Source organism: Siphateles boraxobius, unplaced genomic scaffold (assembly GCF_051911475.1).
Source record: "Siphateles boraxobius isolate OS27281-9 unplaced genomic scaffold, OSU_SipBor_1 27, whole genome shotgun sequence".
NCBI classification, from domain to species: Eukaryota; Metazoa; Chordata; class Actinopteri; order Cypriniformes; family Leuciscidae; genus Siphateles; species Siphateles boraxobius.
Window position 1 is genome coordinate 387,078 of NW_027508887.1, and position 19,601 is coordinate 406,678.

The 19,601-nt window shown below is 39.7% G+C and overlaps 1 protein-coding gene across 3 annotated transcripts in view; it reads left to right on the forward strand.

Annotated features, from left to right (window-relative positions):
• The window catches only part of marf1 (meiosis regulator and mRNA stability factor 1), a 45,120-nt gene that overhangs the window by 88 nt on the left and 25,431 nt on the right, over positions 1-19,601 (forward strand). For all 3 annotated transcript variants that reach the window (XM_077245580.1, XM_077245581.1, XM_077245582.1), the window contains exons 2-7: positions 365-442; positions 4,452-4,847; positions 6,562-6,697; positions 10,385-10,599; positions 11,387-11,504; positions 19,261-19,433. In XM_077245580.1, coding sequence (XP_077101695.1) covers positions 4,461-4,847; positions 6,562-6,697; positions 10,385-10,599; positions 11,387-11,504; positions 19,261-19,433 — 1,029 coding nt within the window. In that variant the 5' untranslated portion in view covers positions 365-442; positions 4,452-4,460. The remainder of the gene's footprint in view (positions 1-364; positions 443-4,451; positions 4,848-6,561; positions 6,698-10,384; positions 10,600-11,386; positions 11,505-19,260; positions 19,434-19,601) is intronic.

Here is a 19,601-nt window from a genome sequence, read left to right on the forward strand (position 1 = left end):
ATATCTCATTAAATACATTAAACAGTCAGTTTTCTTAGTCAGATATGTCTTTTCTAATGTTTCCACGAAGCTATAAACGGCGATTTACCGGAACGGAGCAGTCTATGAGCGAAACACGGTTCATGTGTAAACAAAACAAACACTAAACAGAAACTCGTGAAAACTAGCAGCCTTAGTGAGAATCTGATTCTCATGTGACCGTCATTAGTTTGAATTTGACTGATTAACAGCCGGTTGCGTTTGTTTTCGTTCATTTAAAAGGCTTTTACTGATGTTTTCCAGTCAGTTAACGTTAGCGCTTGTTGAGCTGCTGTAACGTTAGTTCAGCACTGATCAGAGGTCAGGTGTGCTGTTTCTTCTGCAGGTGGTGATGATGTCAGACAGGTGGGATGTGCAGCTGTTGTGAAGCTTCTGCAAACTCACCGACTGCTTGCACTCACAGGTGAGATGTTTATGAGGGTTTATACGAGCTGTAGAGGTTTTCAAACGCTCATCAGCCCTGCCATGTAACACTAAAATGACCTGTAACCTAGATTGCAAGAGCATTGTGTAAAGCCTTAAAGGGATAGTTCACTCCAAATGAAAATTCAGTCATTAATTAGTTCCTCACCCTCATGGCTTTCCAAACCAGTAAGACTTTTGTTCATCTTTTTGAGGACATCTGTCCCTTCATTGACAGCTACGCAACTACCACTTTGACATAAAGAGTTTGCTAATTCATATGAATTGACCGGTTTAGTCCAAATTTTCTGAGGAGAAATTTTCGATCGCATTATATGATGAATAGATTAAATTCCAGCTTTTATTCACATTTAAACTGATCAGCGAAGATAAACAGAAGCTCAACCGAACCTGCGTGACGTGCGAGAACAATCCTCTTGCTGAAGCTCAAACGTGATGCGTAACATGAGAATGAACCTCATTGGTTCTTGTAGAAGCTCAAACGTGATGCGTAAGGCGAGATTGAACCTCATTGGTTCTTGTAGAAGTTCAAACATGATGCGTAAGGCGAGATTGAACCTCATTGGTTCTTGCTGAAGCTCAAACCTGATGCGTAACATGAGAATGAACCTCATTGGTTCTTGTAGAAGCTCAAACGTGATGCGTAAGGCGAGAATGAACCTCATTGGTTCTTGTAGAAGCTCAAACGTGATGCGTAACACGAGAATGAACCTCATTGGTTCTTGCTGAAGCTCAAACGTGATGCGTAAGGCGAGAATGAACCTCATTGGTTCTTGCTGAAGCTCAAACGTTATGCGTAAGGCGAGAATGAACCTCATTGGTTCTTGCTGAAGCTCAAACGTGATGCGTAAGGCGAGAATGAACCTCATTGGTTCTTGCTGAAGCTCAAACGTTATGCGTAAGGCGAGAATGAACCTCATTGGTTCTTGCTGAAGCTCAAACGTGATGCGTAAGGCGAGAATGAACCTTATTGGTTCTTGCTAAAGCTCAAACGTGATGCGTAACACGAGAATGAACTTCATTGGTTCTTGCTGAAGCTCAAACGTGATGCGTAAGGCGAGAATGAACCTCATTGGTTCTTGCTGAAGCTCAAACGTGATGCGTAAGGCGAGAATGAACCTCATTGGTTCTTGCTGAAGCTCAAACCTGATGCGTAAGGCGAGAATGAACCTCATTGGTTCTTGCGGAAGCTCAAACGACATGCGTAAGGCGAGAATGAACCTCATTGGTTCTTGCTGAAGCTCAAACGTGATGCGTAAGGCGAGAATGAACCTCATTGGTTCTTGCGGAAGCTCAAACGTGATGCGTAAGGCGAGAATGAACCTCATTGGTTCTTGCTGAAGCTCAAACGTGATGCGTAAGGCGAGAATGAACCTCATTGGTTCTTGCGGAAGCTCAAACGTGATGCGTAAGGCGAGAATGAACCTCATTGGTTCTTGCTGAAGCTCAAACGTGATGCGTAAGGCGAGAATGAACCTCATTGGTTCTTGCGGAAGCTCAAACGTGATGCATAACATTTACATTTAGTCATTTAGCAGACGCTTTTATCCAAAGCGACTTACATTTGAGGATTAAACCAAGCGAGTCATCGTGGAGAGGCAAAAACAACGCAAGAAGTGCTCAGAATACAAAGTTCAAACATTGCTCGGAGTAGCATAAACTAGACAAGCGAAGATTTCAAGAGAAAGGGTTTTTTTTTTATGTTAAGTGCTCATGGAAGAGATGAGTTTTCAGTTGTCTTTTGAATGCTGTCAGGGATTCTGCATTACGGACGAGGGTGGGTAGGTCATTCCACCAGCATGGAACCGTGAATGAGAATGTTCTGGACAGTGATTTTGTGCCTCGCTGTGAAGGCACCACTAGCCGTCGCTCCTTGGCCGATCGTAGGCTTCTGGTAGGGATGTAGACCCGTAGGAGCGAGTGAAAGTAGGAAGGAGCTGAGGCGGTGGACAATCTGTAAGCAAGTGTCAGCGCCTTGAACTTGATTCGAGCAGCGAGTGGTAGCCAATATAGGGAGATGAACAGCGGAGTGACGTGGGCCCTTTTGGGCTCGTTGAATACAAGACAAGCAGCAGCATTCTGGATCAATTGTAAGGGTTTAGTTGCACATGATGGAAGACTAGCTAGAAGAGCATTGCAGTAATCAAGCCTAGAAATAACCAGGGCCTGTACAAGAAGCTGTGTTGCATGCTCAGTTAGGAAAGGCCTGATCTTCCTGATGTTGTGCATTGCAAACCTGCATGATCGAGCTGTCTTTGAAATGTGGTCTGTGAAGGTTAGCTGGTCATCAAAGATTACTCCAAGATTTCTGACTGACCTTGATGGGGTGATTGAGGATGAGTCTAGCTGGATAGTGAAGTCGTGCTGTAGAGACGGATTGGCAGGGAGAACGAGAAGCTCAGTCTTTGCCAGATTGAGCTGCAGGTGATGTTCCTTCATCCATGCCGAGATGTCCACCAGACAGCTAGAGATACGTGCAGCTACTGTGGGATCGTCTGGTTGAAATGAGAGGTAGAGCTGGGTGTCTTCAGCATAGCAATGGTAAGAGAAACCATGTGCCTGTATGATGGGTCCCAGTGATGTGGTGTAAATGGAGAAGAGGAGGGGTCCAAGGACTGACCCCTGGGGAACCCCTGTGGTCAGTCGATGTACTTTGGATACCTCGCCTCTCCATGCGACACTGAATGACCTACCTGTGAGATAGGACTCAAACCAGTGGAGGGAAGATCCAGTGATGCCCAGTGATGAGAGGGTGGACAGAAGGATCTGTCCACATAACACGAGAATGAACCTCATTGGTTCTTGCTAAAGCTCAAACGTGATGCGTAAGGCGAGAATGAACCTCATTGGTTCTTGCTGAAGCTCAAACGTGATGCATAACACGAGAATGAACCTCATTGGTTCTTGCTAAAGCTCAAACGTGATGCGTAAGGCGAGAATGAACCTCATTGGTTCTTGCTAAAGCTCAAACGTGATGCGTAAGGCGAGAATGAACCTCATTGGTTCTTGCTGAAGCTCAAACGTGATGCATAACAAGAGAATGAACCTCATTGGTTCTTGCGGAAGCTCAAACGTGATGCATAACACGAGAATGAACCTCATTGGTTCTTGCGGAAGGTCAAACGTGATGCGTAAGGCGCGAATGAACCTCATTGGTTACTGAGGTGTGTTTCCCAAAAGCATCGATAGTCAACTATAGTCGCAAGTTCTGTCGTCATCATAGTTCAGCGAGTCTGTGTTTCCCGAAACCATCTTTCCAACGAACATTCGCAAACAGCATCGCAGAGTTGTGTGTGTGTGTGTTCGACATATCTCGAGCTGTGGTTAGAAGAGTTTCTAGTTTGCATGACATTTGGACTCAATAAATCCTTATCTTGAGCAAAATAACCAAGAGGACATTCAGTGCAATCTGCGTCTGTTATTTGAAATGCATACAAATGTAATTTACGTCTTTTAGTTTGTCTAGAGATTTAAAATAAAGCAAAATAACTGAGTAAAATGAGATTTAGTCCTCAGATGACATGTCCGTAATCTATAGCAAAACATCTAGCATTAATTCGATCTCAAACAGATTCATTAAAAGTAGTTATTTACATTTATTATTTAATTACTCCACTACCGTCGTGACTTCATTGACCAACGTGGTTGAATGACAAATTTGCTACAATGCGTTTCGGGAAACAGTTCTCAATGCTTCTGTGTTCCTCCACACACTTCATTGGACTGTCCTGCGTATAATACAAGTAGAATGCTCTTTTATGAAGTTATTTCACTTAAGCACTTATTTAGTAAGATTATGCCTGAAAAGATTATGGATTTTTTTTTATCATGTTAATTTTTTTTTATAATATGACTTGCTGTGATTTGCTTTCTTGCTTTTGTACTTGCTTTTATTGTATTTATATGATATTGGTATTTTTGTCATGAAAATAGCTTTAGATGCTGACATGGCATTAAATAAATCTATATATCTATCTGTGTTACTCCAGAGCGATTTGATGGAGGTCCGTAAGCCGGTCCTGGAGCTGAAGGACGTGCCTCCGCCGCCCCCCCACAGCACCGGCCCACACACACACTCGTGTCTCAGCGTAAGCGTGTGTTCCTGCTGTGAAGCGAGCGTTCGTCTGCAGAAGAGCTCGAGTGGCGTCACCGGTGGAGGCTTTCCTCTGTATCTCTCCCGCTCTCACTCGTACACACACACTCCTCCAGCGTCACACTGCGCCGGTCTGAGGCCGATGCACACCGGTTCCTCTCTGTGTAAACCCTGTCAGTGTCGTTTCCCACACGGTGACCCATCCTCACCCCCTCACCTCTGCTCTAACTCACTGCAACACACGTCACGGTGTGTGACGGGCGCTCACTGTTTGCAGGACTGCTGGAGAAAGGTTGGTGGATCCGATCGCTCGCTCACTGGCTGCGTTTACATGCACAACTTCTGTTTCAGTCAGACTGAATTCATTTACATGAACGCTAAACAAGTGATTGTGTTGATGTGCGCGTTTACTTAGTATTTTTGTCTTGTTTCCAGTCCAAATATCAAACCTTTCTTAAATCAAGATCCATTTACTAAACTAGTAAAACGACATAAGAGATTAAATTTTGTTTTCTGGGGAAATAAATAAGAATTAAGTGAGAAAAACAAAAATTGTTTTTGCTCAAAACAAGCAAAATTATCTGCCAATGGAGTAAGAAAAAGAATCTGGTTTCAGTTTGAATTAACATTATTTTTCTGACCCCATTGGCAGATAATTTTGCTTTTTTTTTTTAAGCATCAGCTAACTTAATTTTGATTTAATTCCCCTGGAAAACAGGACATAATATCTTATGTCATTTTACTCATCTGGTAAATGCATCTTGAATTAAGAATTTTTAGATATTTAGACTTCTTACTTAGTATTTTTGTCTTCTTCACAAAGCACTTTTGCAGTGCATGTATGGTTGGTGGATCGCTTTCTCGCTGTTTATCCGAGCACATCCTTTCAATAATCACCCGTATGAAAGCAGTGAAGTTAAACATGCATGCAATGGTCTTCTCACATTTATCTTATTGTGTGACTGTCAGGTTTCTCAAATGACTATGAAACCAGTTAGATGTCTGTTTAAACAAACAAAATATGGGCAAGAAACCAATTAGATAGCATCATTGTTATATTTTTACAGAAATATAGTTTCATGGTTTTGAAAATTGTATAAATCTGTCTTGCATTAATGTTTTTTAAATGTGTATATAATCTTGCATATCATATGAAAGAACGTATAGAAAGGTTGTTGGATCCGATCGCTCGCTCACTGATTTAGTGTACATGCACAACTTCTCTTTCAGTCGGACTGAATTCATTCCGATTGAATCTGAATGTAGTGTTTACATGAACGCTAAACACGTGATCGGGGTAATGTGCGCGTTCATGTCACAAGCTCAAATCGTAATATATTTTTGACATGCGCGCAGTGCACGAGTATACAGAGTTTCCCACTGTTTGCGCACAATAAACATTCTCCTACATTGGTGCTTTATTTGTTTTAAACAGCAGACTTAATACTTAATATTTATCCATTTCTAGTCATAATTTGGAGATGATGAGCATATGAACCGTTGTGCCGCTGCTTATATTCATCACGCAATAAAAATGCCCAAAACCAGTGGTTTGTGAATGAGAGTCTGAAACGAGGACTGGTGGGCCGTCGTCCTGCTCCACTTCACACACACAGACAAAGGAGAATTATAGGATGACGGGACACTTGTTTATACAACACTTTATTCAACAGGAAAAACGGCCTGTTCTGCGCGTCACACCTCACACGCCATTACGGTATTTCTACATCACTACACATGCGCAGTCCTATCAGTTTTCAATCAGATCAAGTGTTTACATGTTCTCAGGGTCGAGCTCAATCGGATCGATTTAAGGTGTTTTACAGGAAGGCTTTTCAGTGCGAACAGAAGCTCAGATTATTACGAACAGATTATTTGGTTGCATGTAAACGTAGCCACTGATGACCTGAGCACATCCCTTTAATACAGAGAGAAGGCGAGGCAGTAGTGTGGTAAAGCAAGGATTCTGCGCTGAAATCTGACATCAGTCTCTTCTGCTCTTTTAGAGTTTGCGTGTGGACTCGGAGAAGGTGTGGCCCAACATTCCTCCGCCCGTCCCGGTGTGCAACGGCTGCGGCGTGACGGGAGTTTCTTCTGATGGGCTTCTGGGGGTCCACCTCGGCAAAACCCCACAGAAATATGGTCTGTACACACACCAAATGCACATTGATTTACTTACTGCTGATAGTGAGCTGAGGCCGGTTGCACAAGCTGTGTAAGTTACAACCTTGTTTTGATGAAAAGGAATACAACTTACTAAATATTTTTGCAGTGCACCATTAAATATAGTTGAAACATAACTCTATGTATAAACTAAATATTTCCGGAAGCCTCTGAGGAGTAATTGTTGAATTAAAATAGCAGATTGACTGAATTGCATCAATTTTATGCATGATAATGTTTACATTAGGATTTCTGCGGTTCTTAAAATGTCTAAATTCACTTTTACACAGATTAAGGTCGTAAATTAGATGTGGTAGAAATTCCTATTTATTTTTAGTATTTATACTAGCACTGCGTCTCCAGTCGACACTCGCTTCGAGTCGGTCGACATCTCAACCTTTTTGAACACCATCACTTGTGAATAAGGTCTTTAGAGTTCCACTAAAACACTATCACTTGAGAATAGAAGTAACATCTCTAGTGTCTAGCCTGATGCGCAGCAATAGAGGGAATGCATTAACGTCACTTTCCCGCCGGGACACGCCCCCTCAGCCGGACCGAGTGGCAGAAGAGCAGCTGCGTGACTGGATTTAATAGAGGAAACTGCGAAAACGCAAGTAAAACAAACGATTATCAGTTTAAACTAAAGATTGGACTCAATATAGTGTTCCTTAGAACTTACTAAAGATCCAGTGATCCATGGATATTAACATGCAGCCATGAATCGTGTTTCCTGACATTTATATGTGACACCAGGGAAATGCATACAGCAAATTTGCCTGTGAACGCTTTATATAAATACAAAATAGGCAGGTCTAAATCCAGGTGATCACTTATATCAATGTTATATATATATCATCATATCGTCTAGAGACTTAAAACTTGTATAGTTTTTTTTTCAGTGTTTAAAAATGTCAAATTATACAGAATATACAGTGGTAAATATTTGATTGATTGAGTTGTCACTGCAATATATAACAATACAATATATAGAGAATGATTTTACCACTAAATTCAGCATATTGACACAAAAAGGATAACTGCAAATCCACCTTTCGCTGCCTGGAGTCCAGTTGTTTCTATGAATTGCAGCAATCTATTTGCTTCTCTGTTCTATAGCTTTAGGTAGTCTATAAAAATATTCCTCATATTTATTGTCAAATCTAGTTGTACAGTCAGTCTCAAAGCTCTTTCCCGTTTTAGACGCGTTTTGTGTGTTTTTCCGCAGCATTCACACTGAAAACCAATGCTGCCGCTCTGTCTTTTTGCCACTTGTGGGCGTAACTGCAGTCACTCCGGCCAACGGTGACGTCACGTGCATTCCCTCTATAATCAAACACACTCCAGACTATGCCTTCGAATATGCTTTAATCACAACCGGAGAATCTCAATTTCAGAGAGAATCCCTCCAGGAAAAGTAGTAAAACAGTTTTTATTGAATAGGAGAATGGCAAATGTGACATGATTCACTACATCATTTTTGTACAATATGATTGGTTTTTCATATGTATAATTCAACAAACCCTTCTGTAACGAGCTAAAAGCAAATTCGGATTTCCTAATTACTTCACTTTGTTACTCAAAGTCATGAGTTTATATATTTAGACTACTGTCTATATTCACTTCCCCTTTTGTTATATTTGGACGCCACACTAAATGGGACATTTCGTTTTCAAAAGCATGTAAAAATTAATCCTGCAAGAAAAATAAATGTTAGTTATGATTCGTTTAAAAAAATCCATCACACAGAGCCGAAACACTTCATAAAATTATGGCATTAAATGCATGCGTTGCAAAACATTAATATCTTCCTCAGTATTTTTGTCCCGTTTTCCAATACAAATATCTAAACCTATTTGATGCATTTACTTGAGATGCAAATATAAAATGTGAGTTTATGAGTGAGTTTATGCTTAAAACAACAACAAATATCTTTCAATGAGTAATGAAAACTTCACTTTGAATTATGTAAAAAAAATTGACCCCATTGGCAGATATTTGTTTATTTTAGCATAAAATCACTTAATTGTTTCACTCACTTAACTGTCACAAAAAAATAACGGATGCTTTAATCCAAAGTGACTTACAAATGACGAGAACAATAGAAGCAATCAGTTTTGTCATTGTGTATATCTATGGATCTTCATTTAAAAATTAAGGCAATTGCACTTGTAAACAAGAAAAAACTGAATACAGTAACAGTTAAATCCATATTCTAGTGGTTGAGTATTCAAGCTACTTTCTTTCTAAAATGAATTAAAGTAATGGATATCTTGAAAGTTGTATTTTAAACCTCTGACGTGTCGCTAATACGTTGTTTATCCCTAGACATTAACATTTGGAGATCATATTAAATGTACCTTCATAAACCCGCAGAAGCCCCGTTACATTTACACACGCTTACATTCTTAACAAATAGTGAAACCGTACAGAGTTAGTCAACACTAGTTACTTTGTAACTATGAAGCACGAACTCCCGAATGCTGGTTTAACCCTGGAGGAAGTGGACGAGTGTCGCTCAACTCTTGCTGCGTCTCACTTCGCCTACTTATACTGTGCCCTAAAAGTGTGTACTCTTTTTGTGAAGAAAAAGTACATACTTTTGAGTGTAGCAGAAGAGTACACACGCTTTGGGACATACTATCACGTCATGCGTCTTTAACAGTTGCTCTGTCGCACCCTGTCACGTAAACTGGCCTGTCAATCATCGTCACAGTTAAAATCCTCCATTTCATTTCCTACTGTATAAGAGAAATGCAGAAGCACGATGATCTGCAGTCGCGGGTCTTTCAGGCGAGACTCTCCTCATATTAATGGAGAATGATGCATTTAAAAGTTAATGGATCAAACAGATCTTAAATGAAGCTCCACACTGTTATTGCAGATGAAATATTACACGGATAACATTAATACAATTTTTGGTTACACTTTATTTCGATAGTCACTTTAGACATTCTACTAAGTATAAGTAACTTTTCAACTACATGTCAACTAACTGTCATTAGATTATTAGTAGACTGTTAGGTTAGGGTTCGGGTTAGGAGAACAAGTTGACTTGTAGTTGCTAAGTTACTAATAGTCAGTAGAATATCTGTTGGAGAGCATAAAATAAAGTGTTAGCAGATATTAATCAGACAGTCTACTAATACTCTAATGACAGTTAGTTGACATGTAGCTGCAAAGTTACTTATAGTTAGTTGAATGTCTAAAGTGGACTCTCGAAATAAAGTGTTACCAAATTTTTTATCAGGTTAAACTTTGATTAGTCATTCAAACCTTTATCTAAACCTCTCACCATCAGTCGCGCATATCCGCCATGTTTTAACGCCATGTTTGTAGTTCCTCCTCCAAAGCGCAGTGTGTTGTGGGTAATATTAGCCTTTATAGTGAGCACGGATCTTGGCAGATAATTTAGTTTTTTTTTTTTTAAGCAACAACTCACTTAATTGATTAATTCCCCTGGAAAACGAGACATAATACCTTTATTTTTACTCATCTAGTAAATGAATCTTGATTTAAGATTTTATTTTTAGATATTTGGACTGGAAACAAGACAAAAATACAAAGTAAGAAAATAATTTTTGCACTGTGGGACACTTATTTTAATCTCACCTACTGTTTAGGATGGATAGTGTGGACATTTAGACGCAGAGTGTGTGTCTGCAGGTTCTTCAGAGAGCGGCGCGCTGGAAACGCTGCCACCCATCGGGGTGTTCTGGGACATCGAGAACTGTGCGGTTCCCAGCGGACGCTCGGCTGCGACGGTGGTGCAGAGACTTCGAGAGCGCTTCTTTCAGGGATATCGCGAGGCCGAGTTCATCTGCGTGTGTGACATCAACAAGGAGAACAAAGCCGTCATCCAGGAGCTCAACAACTGCCAGGTGCGCACGATCATCAACCAGAGCACGATTGCGTCTGAGAAAAAACAATCCAATGTGGCGATCAACTGGTCATCATCAAATATTACAACCAAGCAATATATATCCAAAAAAATTGTATTTGTAGTTTTTACTTATAATTGATTTATATAATTATTTCAATAATTTATATTTTCTTTGTAATATTTGAACTTTCTCTTCTGTTTGTCCTGTCACATGACCTGAATGCTGAAGACTTATCTTTTTCGGCAGCACTTGATCCAGTAATACTAACACTTTCTCTTCTCTTCTATTCTTTTCTACTATAAAAAAAATAAAATTAAAAAAACTGCGTTAAATTAAATTGAGAGGGGTCATAGCACTTACGTATTGTTGTCCTACTGTTAGTTTAACTGCTTCTATTGTTTTCATTTGTGAGTCGCTTTGGATAAAAGCGTCTGCTAAATTAATAAATGTAAATGACCAGGTGATCGTCGTGTGACTAATTGATTGCTGTTTAAAAGAGCTCTGATTGTGTGTCACACCCTGATGAAGGCTTATTGGCTGCAACACGTAGGTGTACCGTTGCTTGTCACCCGTTTTTAAAATCTAAGCAATAAAAGAATAAAGGCTTTTTATATTTGCTAAAAAAACGATTTGGATTTGTTTTTTTCTTATGAGTGAAACTATCCTTACACCTAAAGAGCACTGAGATACTGAAGTTACACCCCGTGCAGCACGTCTTGCATTCCTTGTATTTATGATTGTTCATATGCATTTGTTTATTGATGTCTTGATTTATCCTGCTCAGGTGACGGTGGCCCACATTAACGCTACAGCCAAAAATGCAGCTGATGATAAACTGCGTCAGAGTCTCAGGAGATTCGCGGACACACACGCTGCTCCCGCAACGGTCATCGTGGTTTCATGTACGTGTCCACAAACACACAACTCTGTTCAAAAAAATGTAAGAGTATTGAATCATGACAAGTCAGATTTATCTCTAGATAAAAGTGCTTGATATAATAGAACATTGTTAGGGAATTTACAGTTAGAGACCCAAGGACCAGATACGGTTAATTAGGGGCCAGTTGCATAAACTTAAGAATGTGGCTTAATTTGACCACTAGAAATGAGTCAAGAGGTAACCAGTCTTACTTTTCTGATTCTAATAAGACCGATCTACCTTTTTATGTAACTGACTTTAAAAAGAAAAACGTGTCTTGAAGGAAAAAAAATTAGCTGACTAACTTTTAAGTCTAGTCTTTGTCTAAGGGCCCTTTCACACCTACCTTGTTTGGTCCGGACTTTCGGACTTTTCAGTTTGGTCCGAATCAAAATTACAGGTGTGAAACCTCCCCCGGACCAAACAGATGAAATTTGGTCCGACGAAAACAGGTAGTCTTGGTCCGGATCAAACTGAACAAAGGTTTGGTTCGTTTCTAGCGTGAAAGCATTTCTGTATGGTTTGGACTTTCAGACCTTTCACAGGAAGTTCCGGTGGTTCCCGCATAGCCGTAAAAACAGAAGGTGGCAGGAAAAATGAGCCGTGGTAGCACATGGGGAGAGGAGGAGACGAGGTTTTTAATTGAAGTATGGTCTGATGACATCATAAAAAGTCAACTGGAAAAAACGCACAAAAATGCAGACACTTTCCAAATGTAGTTGCAACGATATGCGTCTGTTCATTCATGTTGTGAAAGTTACCCGCCGAATTGACAACACGCTGACGTCAGACGCACACCCACTTACAAACCAATCAATGTCAGGATGCAGCCCACATAGATGATGACGACAGGACGCAAGTATGTCACGTAAAGTTCTTTAGTGCGCTCGCATAATTGCAATGTGAAACCAAACCAAAATTTTCTGAAAGTATAAAATGTATCAAAACGTGAACTTTGGTTCGGACCTTGGTGCGGACTTTCAGGTGTGAAAACGCCCTTAGACTAGTTTATGCAACTGGCCCAAGGAGTTAGAAATGCAGTCGATTTAAGATGAGAGTCAGAATTATAATATTTTGAAGAATTTTTACTGAAGATAGTTTGTAGTTTCATCAATCAGAAGTTCAGCTTCAAGACTCACAAGAAGTTAGTAGGCCGCTCCACTTACAGTTACACAGATCACAGCAGTTATACCCTTCGCCAAGGTCTAAGCTACGTCATGACTTCAGGTTGAAGGATTCTGATTGGCTAAGAAATAGATAAACACATGGACAGATAGACTGAAGCATATCTCCATCTAGTCGCCAACATGTTGAAGAAAACAAGTCAGTCCATCTCCAATAATGCCACTTGTTACTTAACCTGTAACCGGGGAATACTAACACACAAACACAGACACATAGCTTCTTCAAGGTTGGATTTGGTCGGGCTCTAACGATAAACAGGAGACTCTTCCCAAAACATCCAGATAACACGTTCTTTCTCTCAATGAGAGGACACTTAAATCTAACACCGTGAAGTAAATGCTTTAACTAAGAAATGGTCACTTAAACTATTGGTTCCAATGACCCTTGTGACATAGTCGTCATGGTGACCTAGAAGAACAGATATGTTTTAACACAAGTTGAAGACCATTCTCAAACAAAAGGAGTCCATATTTCATTTCTGGAAGTCGGGCTGAATGAGCAAGCACTGCTGCTGTATTCCTGGCATGGGCCAGAACAAATACAGACAGTAGAGAATGCATGAAAAGAACATTTTAGTAATCACACTGGTAACTTCAACCATTCATTCAACTCATTTGATATTTAGAGGGAAAAACATTGATTAATACCTTGATTATAATCACTCATTAGACATGCATTGAAGCTGCAGTGAATTCCAGAATCCATCTCCTTCAACATATGCTATTATTCCTAAACCACAGAAGAACCAATGATATGAGTCGTCTGTGATGATATATCGTAATTGATTTAACGACGTATGATATGACAAAACACGCAACGCATACATGGCTTGATGTAGTCTATTAAAATGTAGTTTTTGCCCATGTCTTGAATTTTGAGGGAAAAAATTCCCCTGTATTGAGTTTTTGTATATTATATTTATATTGGATGATATAGTCAAACATTATCACATGAGCAAGATTGCCATTTTTCCCGAATATCTGCACGATTGCAAAAATTATATTGATAACAGTTCAACAAACAAGAAGTTGAGTAACAATTTACACATAATATTGCCTGTTTTTGTTCCATTTCTCTAAAGAAAATGGTTCCAATCCTGCGTCTCAGAGCAACACACTGAATTAATCCATGTGTTTTGAACGTTTCAAGTGGCACTATATTTCCGTCCACATATTTTGATGCAAGTTTTGGGATGTAAACGCCAAGATGTGAATAAATTCTAAAAATTTGCATAAACTCATGCACTCGAAGGCAGATCATTTTTATTTATAACTGGACTAACCAGTGGACCAATGGCATCGCAGCATCTCAAATGTTGGTTTGGTGTTTCTGAAATGCCGGAGTCGAAGTGTGTGATCAGAATGATTTGGTTTAATTCTCTCCAGAAGCGTCTCACACGAGTTTGTTCCCGAACGCAAGAGAACATGACAGCGTTTATTGTGTTTCGTCTGATGCTCCGAGACACTCATTTATGATGGAAAAGAGCCCGATTGCAGAAACTTAGTTTTATTACAGATTATTTGCATCAATTTCCCAGGAAAGGATGATTTTGCTCTCTTGAACAAATGGGATGGGAAAACGGCTGTTAAATTAAAGTTAAATTCGCAACTTTGTATTGAAAGAAAGCTAATGATTCAATGACAAATTCATAAAGTCCTAAACCTGCCAAGGTACCAGCACAATAACACACTCAGCAAAACAGTCTAAGCTGTTTGAGTGAATGATTCAATGACTCTCATAAAGACTTCACTTGTTTCATTACTGATCCCCTCTACTGGCATGTTGTAGTTCAGAAGTTACAGCAGACTCAAAACTGTTGAATTCGGATTCAGTTAGAATTTGTGACATCAGCTGTGTGACTTATGTCAACGACATATCGTAGAGACGCACTTTGCTGATCAATGCTCTTATAAATTCAGAAAATGTGTGTGTGCTGAGGCATAGCTCTGGGATAGTCTCTCTATATCTCTAGGTCCTAGTGCTTTGGCAACAGTCTGTATTTGGACAACAGAAGTGTTGGGAGTAACCTAGACAGGTTAGCTACATGGGAAAGAGATGCTGATGTTAAGGCCAAAGTGAGAGTAGCAGGAGCTACGTTTCACACAACTATCACAAACAAAGATGGCTGCATTCCAGGACTCACTTGTGCACAAACATGGTGGTTAGGCATAAAAAAAAAAAGTTTGGTTCCGGTTTCCGACCGACCCTGTCAATTTATGTGCGACCCAAATTTATTTTATGAGCTTGGGGAAGAAATGATACAAATTAAATACACAAATAAAAAACTTTGAGGCGAACTATAATTTATGTTTTTGTACAGCACCGTATTTGTTTAGCCTGTTGTCCTCCAGCAATGCTAACAAACGAGGCAGCCACGGGCGTTCGCACATCGTTGTTGTCATGTAGATGCACTGCTGCGCTTGTGACAGGGCGCATGAACTGAACGAGCAGAGATAGAGAGAGAGCCCCGGTCGCGCGCGTGCGCGCGCTCTCTATGCGGAGCCAGGCGAAAGTATAGGCTTCACCATCTCAAAACTAAGCACTGTCTTGCTCTCTCTCCCTCGCACATATTAATGAAAATAAATCGACACGATGGCAAGGTCGGAAGACTAAAGTTTCATGTGGAGCATTCGGAGATTTCTTTTTTCCTGAATTACCGCTGGGTGGGAATTGTGCTAAAATACGTTGCCTTATCTTCTCTGAAAAGCGTTCCACTAGGGTTGGGCGGTATTTCGGTAATATTGTATACCGCGGGGTCTTAAAATAGCAACGGTATCAGTTTCAATACCGTCATTACCGGCACTTATATATAATAAATAAATATAATTTATTCAATGCCTAAAAATGCTTATGTAGTGGTCATCAAGTGACAGTGTGGAGGAGAAAGAGAGAGAGAGAGAGAAGGGAGAGGCGGTAAATACTGACGAGGCAATTTGTAAATGTTGCTATAAAAAAGGTGACCGCGAGAGATGGAAACACCTCTAACCTAATGTCGCATTTCCGAAACAAAGACCCACTCACCGCTGCGAGGATGCATTTTGCCCCGAGTTCATTAAATAAGTGCATTAGTTTATATTTGTTAAAATATTATAATGTTATTTTTTTTACGTTGATAATGAAAACTGAAGAGCACTAGTAAGATGGGATGCATCGGGAGTCAGACATTGACCAATTAATTAAGTTTCATTTTGTAAAAGGCCTTTCTTTGAATTTCGTGAATTTCGTTTTGTATAAATTGTATCCTAATTTTAAATTATTTTTTTTTTATCAACCAATAATAAATAAGAATCAAATATATCAGACAACATAATCATGACTTGATCATGCGCTGGCGCGCCGCGGTCACTTGCATTGAAATCTCATTATAAATTAACCGAAACTCAGTGTATGTCTCACAGACATGACAGATATCTAAATAAAGCTTGAAATTTCGTTAAACGAAACAATTCAAAACGAAAAGAAATAGGCCACTCGCTGATTTATTTAATCCATGATGTGCATTTCTCTCTATGTGCGTTCATACGGAAATGGCGATCATCAAATTAAACGAAACTATTCAAAACGAAAAGAAATAGGCTAGCCTACTCTCTGATTATGTAATCCAGGATGTGCATTTCTCTCTATCGTTCACTATGGAGATGGCGATTCATCAATGTCTTTAAACTAAACAATTCAAAAGGAAAAGAAATATAGGCAGCATACTCTCTGATTTATCCATGATGTGCATTTCTCTCTATAGGCACGTTCACTGCGGAGATATCAATCGTCAATTTCTTTAAACGAAACAATTCAAAAGGAAAAGAATAAGGCTAGCCTATACCTTCTGATTATGTAATCCTTGATTTGCATTTCTCTCTATATATGCGCGTTCACTAGGTGATGGCGATCGTCAGCTTAATCTTTGCAGCACTGACAGAAAAGTTGTATTAATAGAAATCAATGGACGCGTGTCACCGGATTTACAAATGCACTTGTTGCTTGTTAATTTAATTTAAATGAATTAATAAAATGAATACAATTGTCATAATTAAAATAATTAAATATTATTAATTGTCCCATTTTTGCTCATTTATAAATAGTATTTATATCTACCACCCCCTCAGCATCTGGGTTAAACAATTATTTGGCGCCACCATATTATAACGGCCCACGTATTAAAAATAGTCGAGTCTAAATAGGGCTCCGGCTCATATTACATTTAATGCCGTCAACAGGGATCAGACACAACGTGCACGGGTTGGCCTTGATTTTTTTTGTTGTGTTTTTTATGCCCGATCTGGTATTCAGTTTCTGAACGGTGTAGACACAAGCCAACAGTTTGGTGACGCTGTCTGAGCCTTATGTCATAATTTTTAATTAGTCACGGTAATACCGTATACCCCGGTAAAATAGGGAGGAGGTTTGACGGTATCAAAATTTGGATACGGCCCAAGCCTACCACACATTAAGCTGACATATAAAACACACTTTAAATAAACGAAAAAACTATCCAGTGATGAAATGTTTTCTGTGACACAAATCTTGTGGGATGTCCTAACCGCAGGGATAATCACACAACGCGCACACGTCCGATAATGACACGTCTAATTCGCAAACTAATGACTCATTAAACAGATTCGTTTTAATGAATGGTTAAAACTGATCTTTCAAACACTGAACTCACGAGACGTCTGAATCGATGTATAACTAATCTGTAACACTTTACAATAAGGCAACCCCGTTTGCCCCCGCGCACACATTTAAAATCAGCGCGTGTGTGTAACATGCTGGGACACACAAGTTGGTAGAGTACATGTAGGCTATATTATGAAAAAATAGAGTAGCTTATCCATTGCTACTGTAAATTAAAATAAAAAAACAATAACAATAATTTCCTTTCTATCCCTTGCTGCCGCTGGAGAAAAAAAGAAAAGAAAAAAAAAGTCCCTACCGACCTATGACCTCAACTGAAAACCAACCGGAACCAAAATTTTATATTTTTTTTTATGCCTTAAGAACTCTTGGAGAATTAATCCCGTCTTATGGTGTCATACAGGCCCTTGATCAAGTTTATCGAATTCTGTACAGAAATTGGCCAGTGATGCGTCTTTGGCCCTGGGTAACATCACGGACACTCTCGCTTCGCACAAGATAATGATCTTACAGAACAGAGTGGCCTTGGATTACATTCTTGCAACGCAAGGGGGAGCCTGCACCATCATCGGCCCTGAGTGCTGCATGGTTAATGGATCCAACGGAGGACTTGAACAAAATCCAACAAGACATTCTTTATACTTTTTCATGGTTCGGAAACCTGTTTGGTAAACCCTGGCTGTGGATCAAGGAAATGGCAATTCTGCTGTTGTTTCAACCTTCTGGTGTACTGTCTATGCGTCCACAGTCATTCAACAAATGACTCGCGGCCATCACGAGGAAATTACAGTTCCTACCAGAAAAGACTATTACCCGTAAGAACTTCACGGACCCTAGCTGCATGTGTTACTGTGTCCGCCTGCAATTACAGACAATCAACACAGAGCCTGTGCTATGTGCCTGTCACGATCACAGGTTACAATAATTAACTTTTAAAGTGTCTAAATTTGTATTTTGTGAGTTATTAGAACTCTCAAAGGGGGAACTGTTGGACCACAAATTTATAAAATGTTAAATTTAAGTTCCAATACAATAGTATATAAACTGAGAAAGTTCTGTACATTGTTTTACATTTTGAGGTATAGATGAGATTAAAAGATTAAGTCAAGCAACCCAGGTGTCTGACATTAACCTTTTGTCTTTATGCACCTCCTGAACAAGTGTCTTTGTCCCAAGTTAAGAAGGCATGGGCGATACTGTCAGGCTGATTGGATTAGCATCTATGCATTTGAGTGACACTGTTATGCTGATGATATCAGGGCTGGGGAAAGTCCGGTAATGGGCTGACTCCTGTACTTCATTTATATGTCATTTACATGCTCCACCTCTATGTAATCCCTCCCCCTTGAAAGGTATAAACTCTGTGCTGAGCTATTGACTTAGACTTGGATGACTACAGCGAGTTCTCAATAAAGAGTAACTTCTGCTTGAAAGATAACCCATCGTCTCCTGGTCTCTGCTTCAGAGATGAAAAAGTTTACAACAGTGAATTATAATATTTTTAACGAGTCTTGTATTAATGATTCAATGACAAATAAATTTAACAGTCAATCATCAACACCTACTGGTGCAATGATGTTATTAATACAAATATTTATTTCAAGTGTCAAGTTACTTTTTGAAAGGTGATTTGCTTTAGACTCTGAACTATAAACTTTTCTCCCGGTAATTCTATGAAAGTAATCTGAATTATTGTAACAAATAATATACACATACATGAAAACTCCTCTCTCTGGCTCAGAACTCGGATCTGAATGTTCGCTGTGATCGTACGCGTTTAATTGCCATTGTCATTTAGCAATAAGGTCGCGTGGGGCTTTTGAATCGAGATCTTTTAGCACTTAATTGTGCATTGCACATCACAATCACATCACACTTCACATACAAAAGCGAGACTGAATTTCTGTCTGTCCTTCCCACAGCGGATGTGAACTTCGCCAGTGAGCTGAGTGACCTGAGGCATCGGCACGGTTTCCAGGTGATCCTGGTGCACAAGAGCCAGGCCTCGTCCGCTCTTCTGCAACACGCACACCTGCGCGTCGCTTTCGAGGAGTTCGTCTCGGACCTCCCGCCCGGGATGGTCGTCAAATCACAGGTCAGCCTCACTCACTCTATATTCCTGACCAGTGTTGGGGGTAACTCATTACAAATAACTTTAGTTGCCTAATCAGATTACTTTTTCAAGTAACTAGTAAAGTAACGCATTACTTTTTCAATTTACAACAAAATATCAAAGTTACTTTTTCAAATAAGTAGCGCTAGT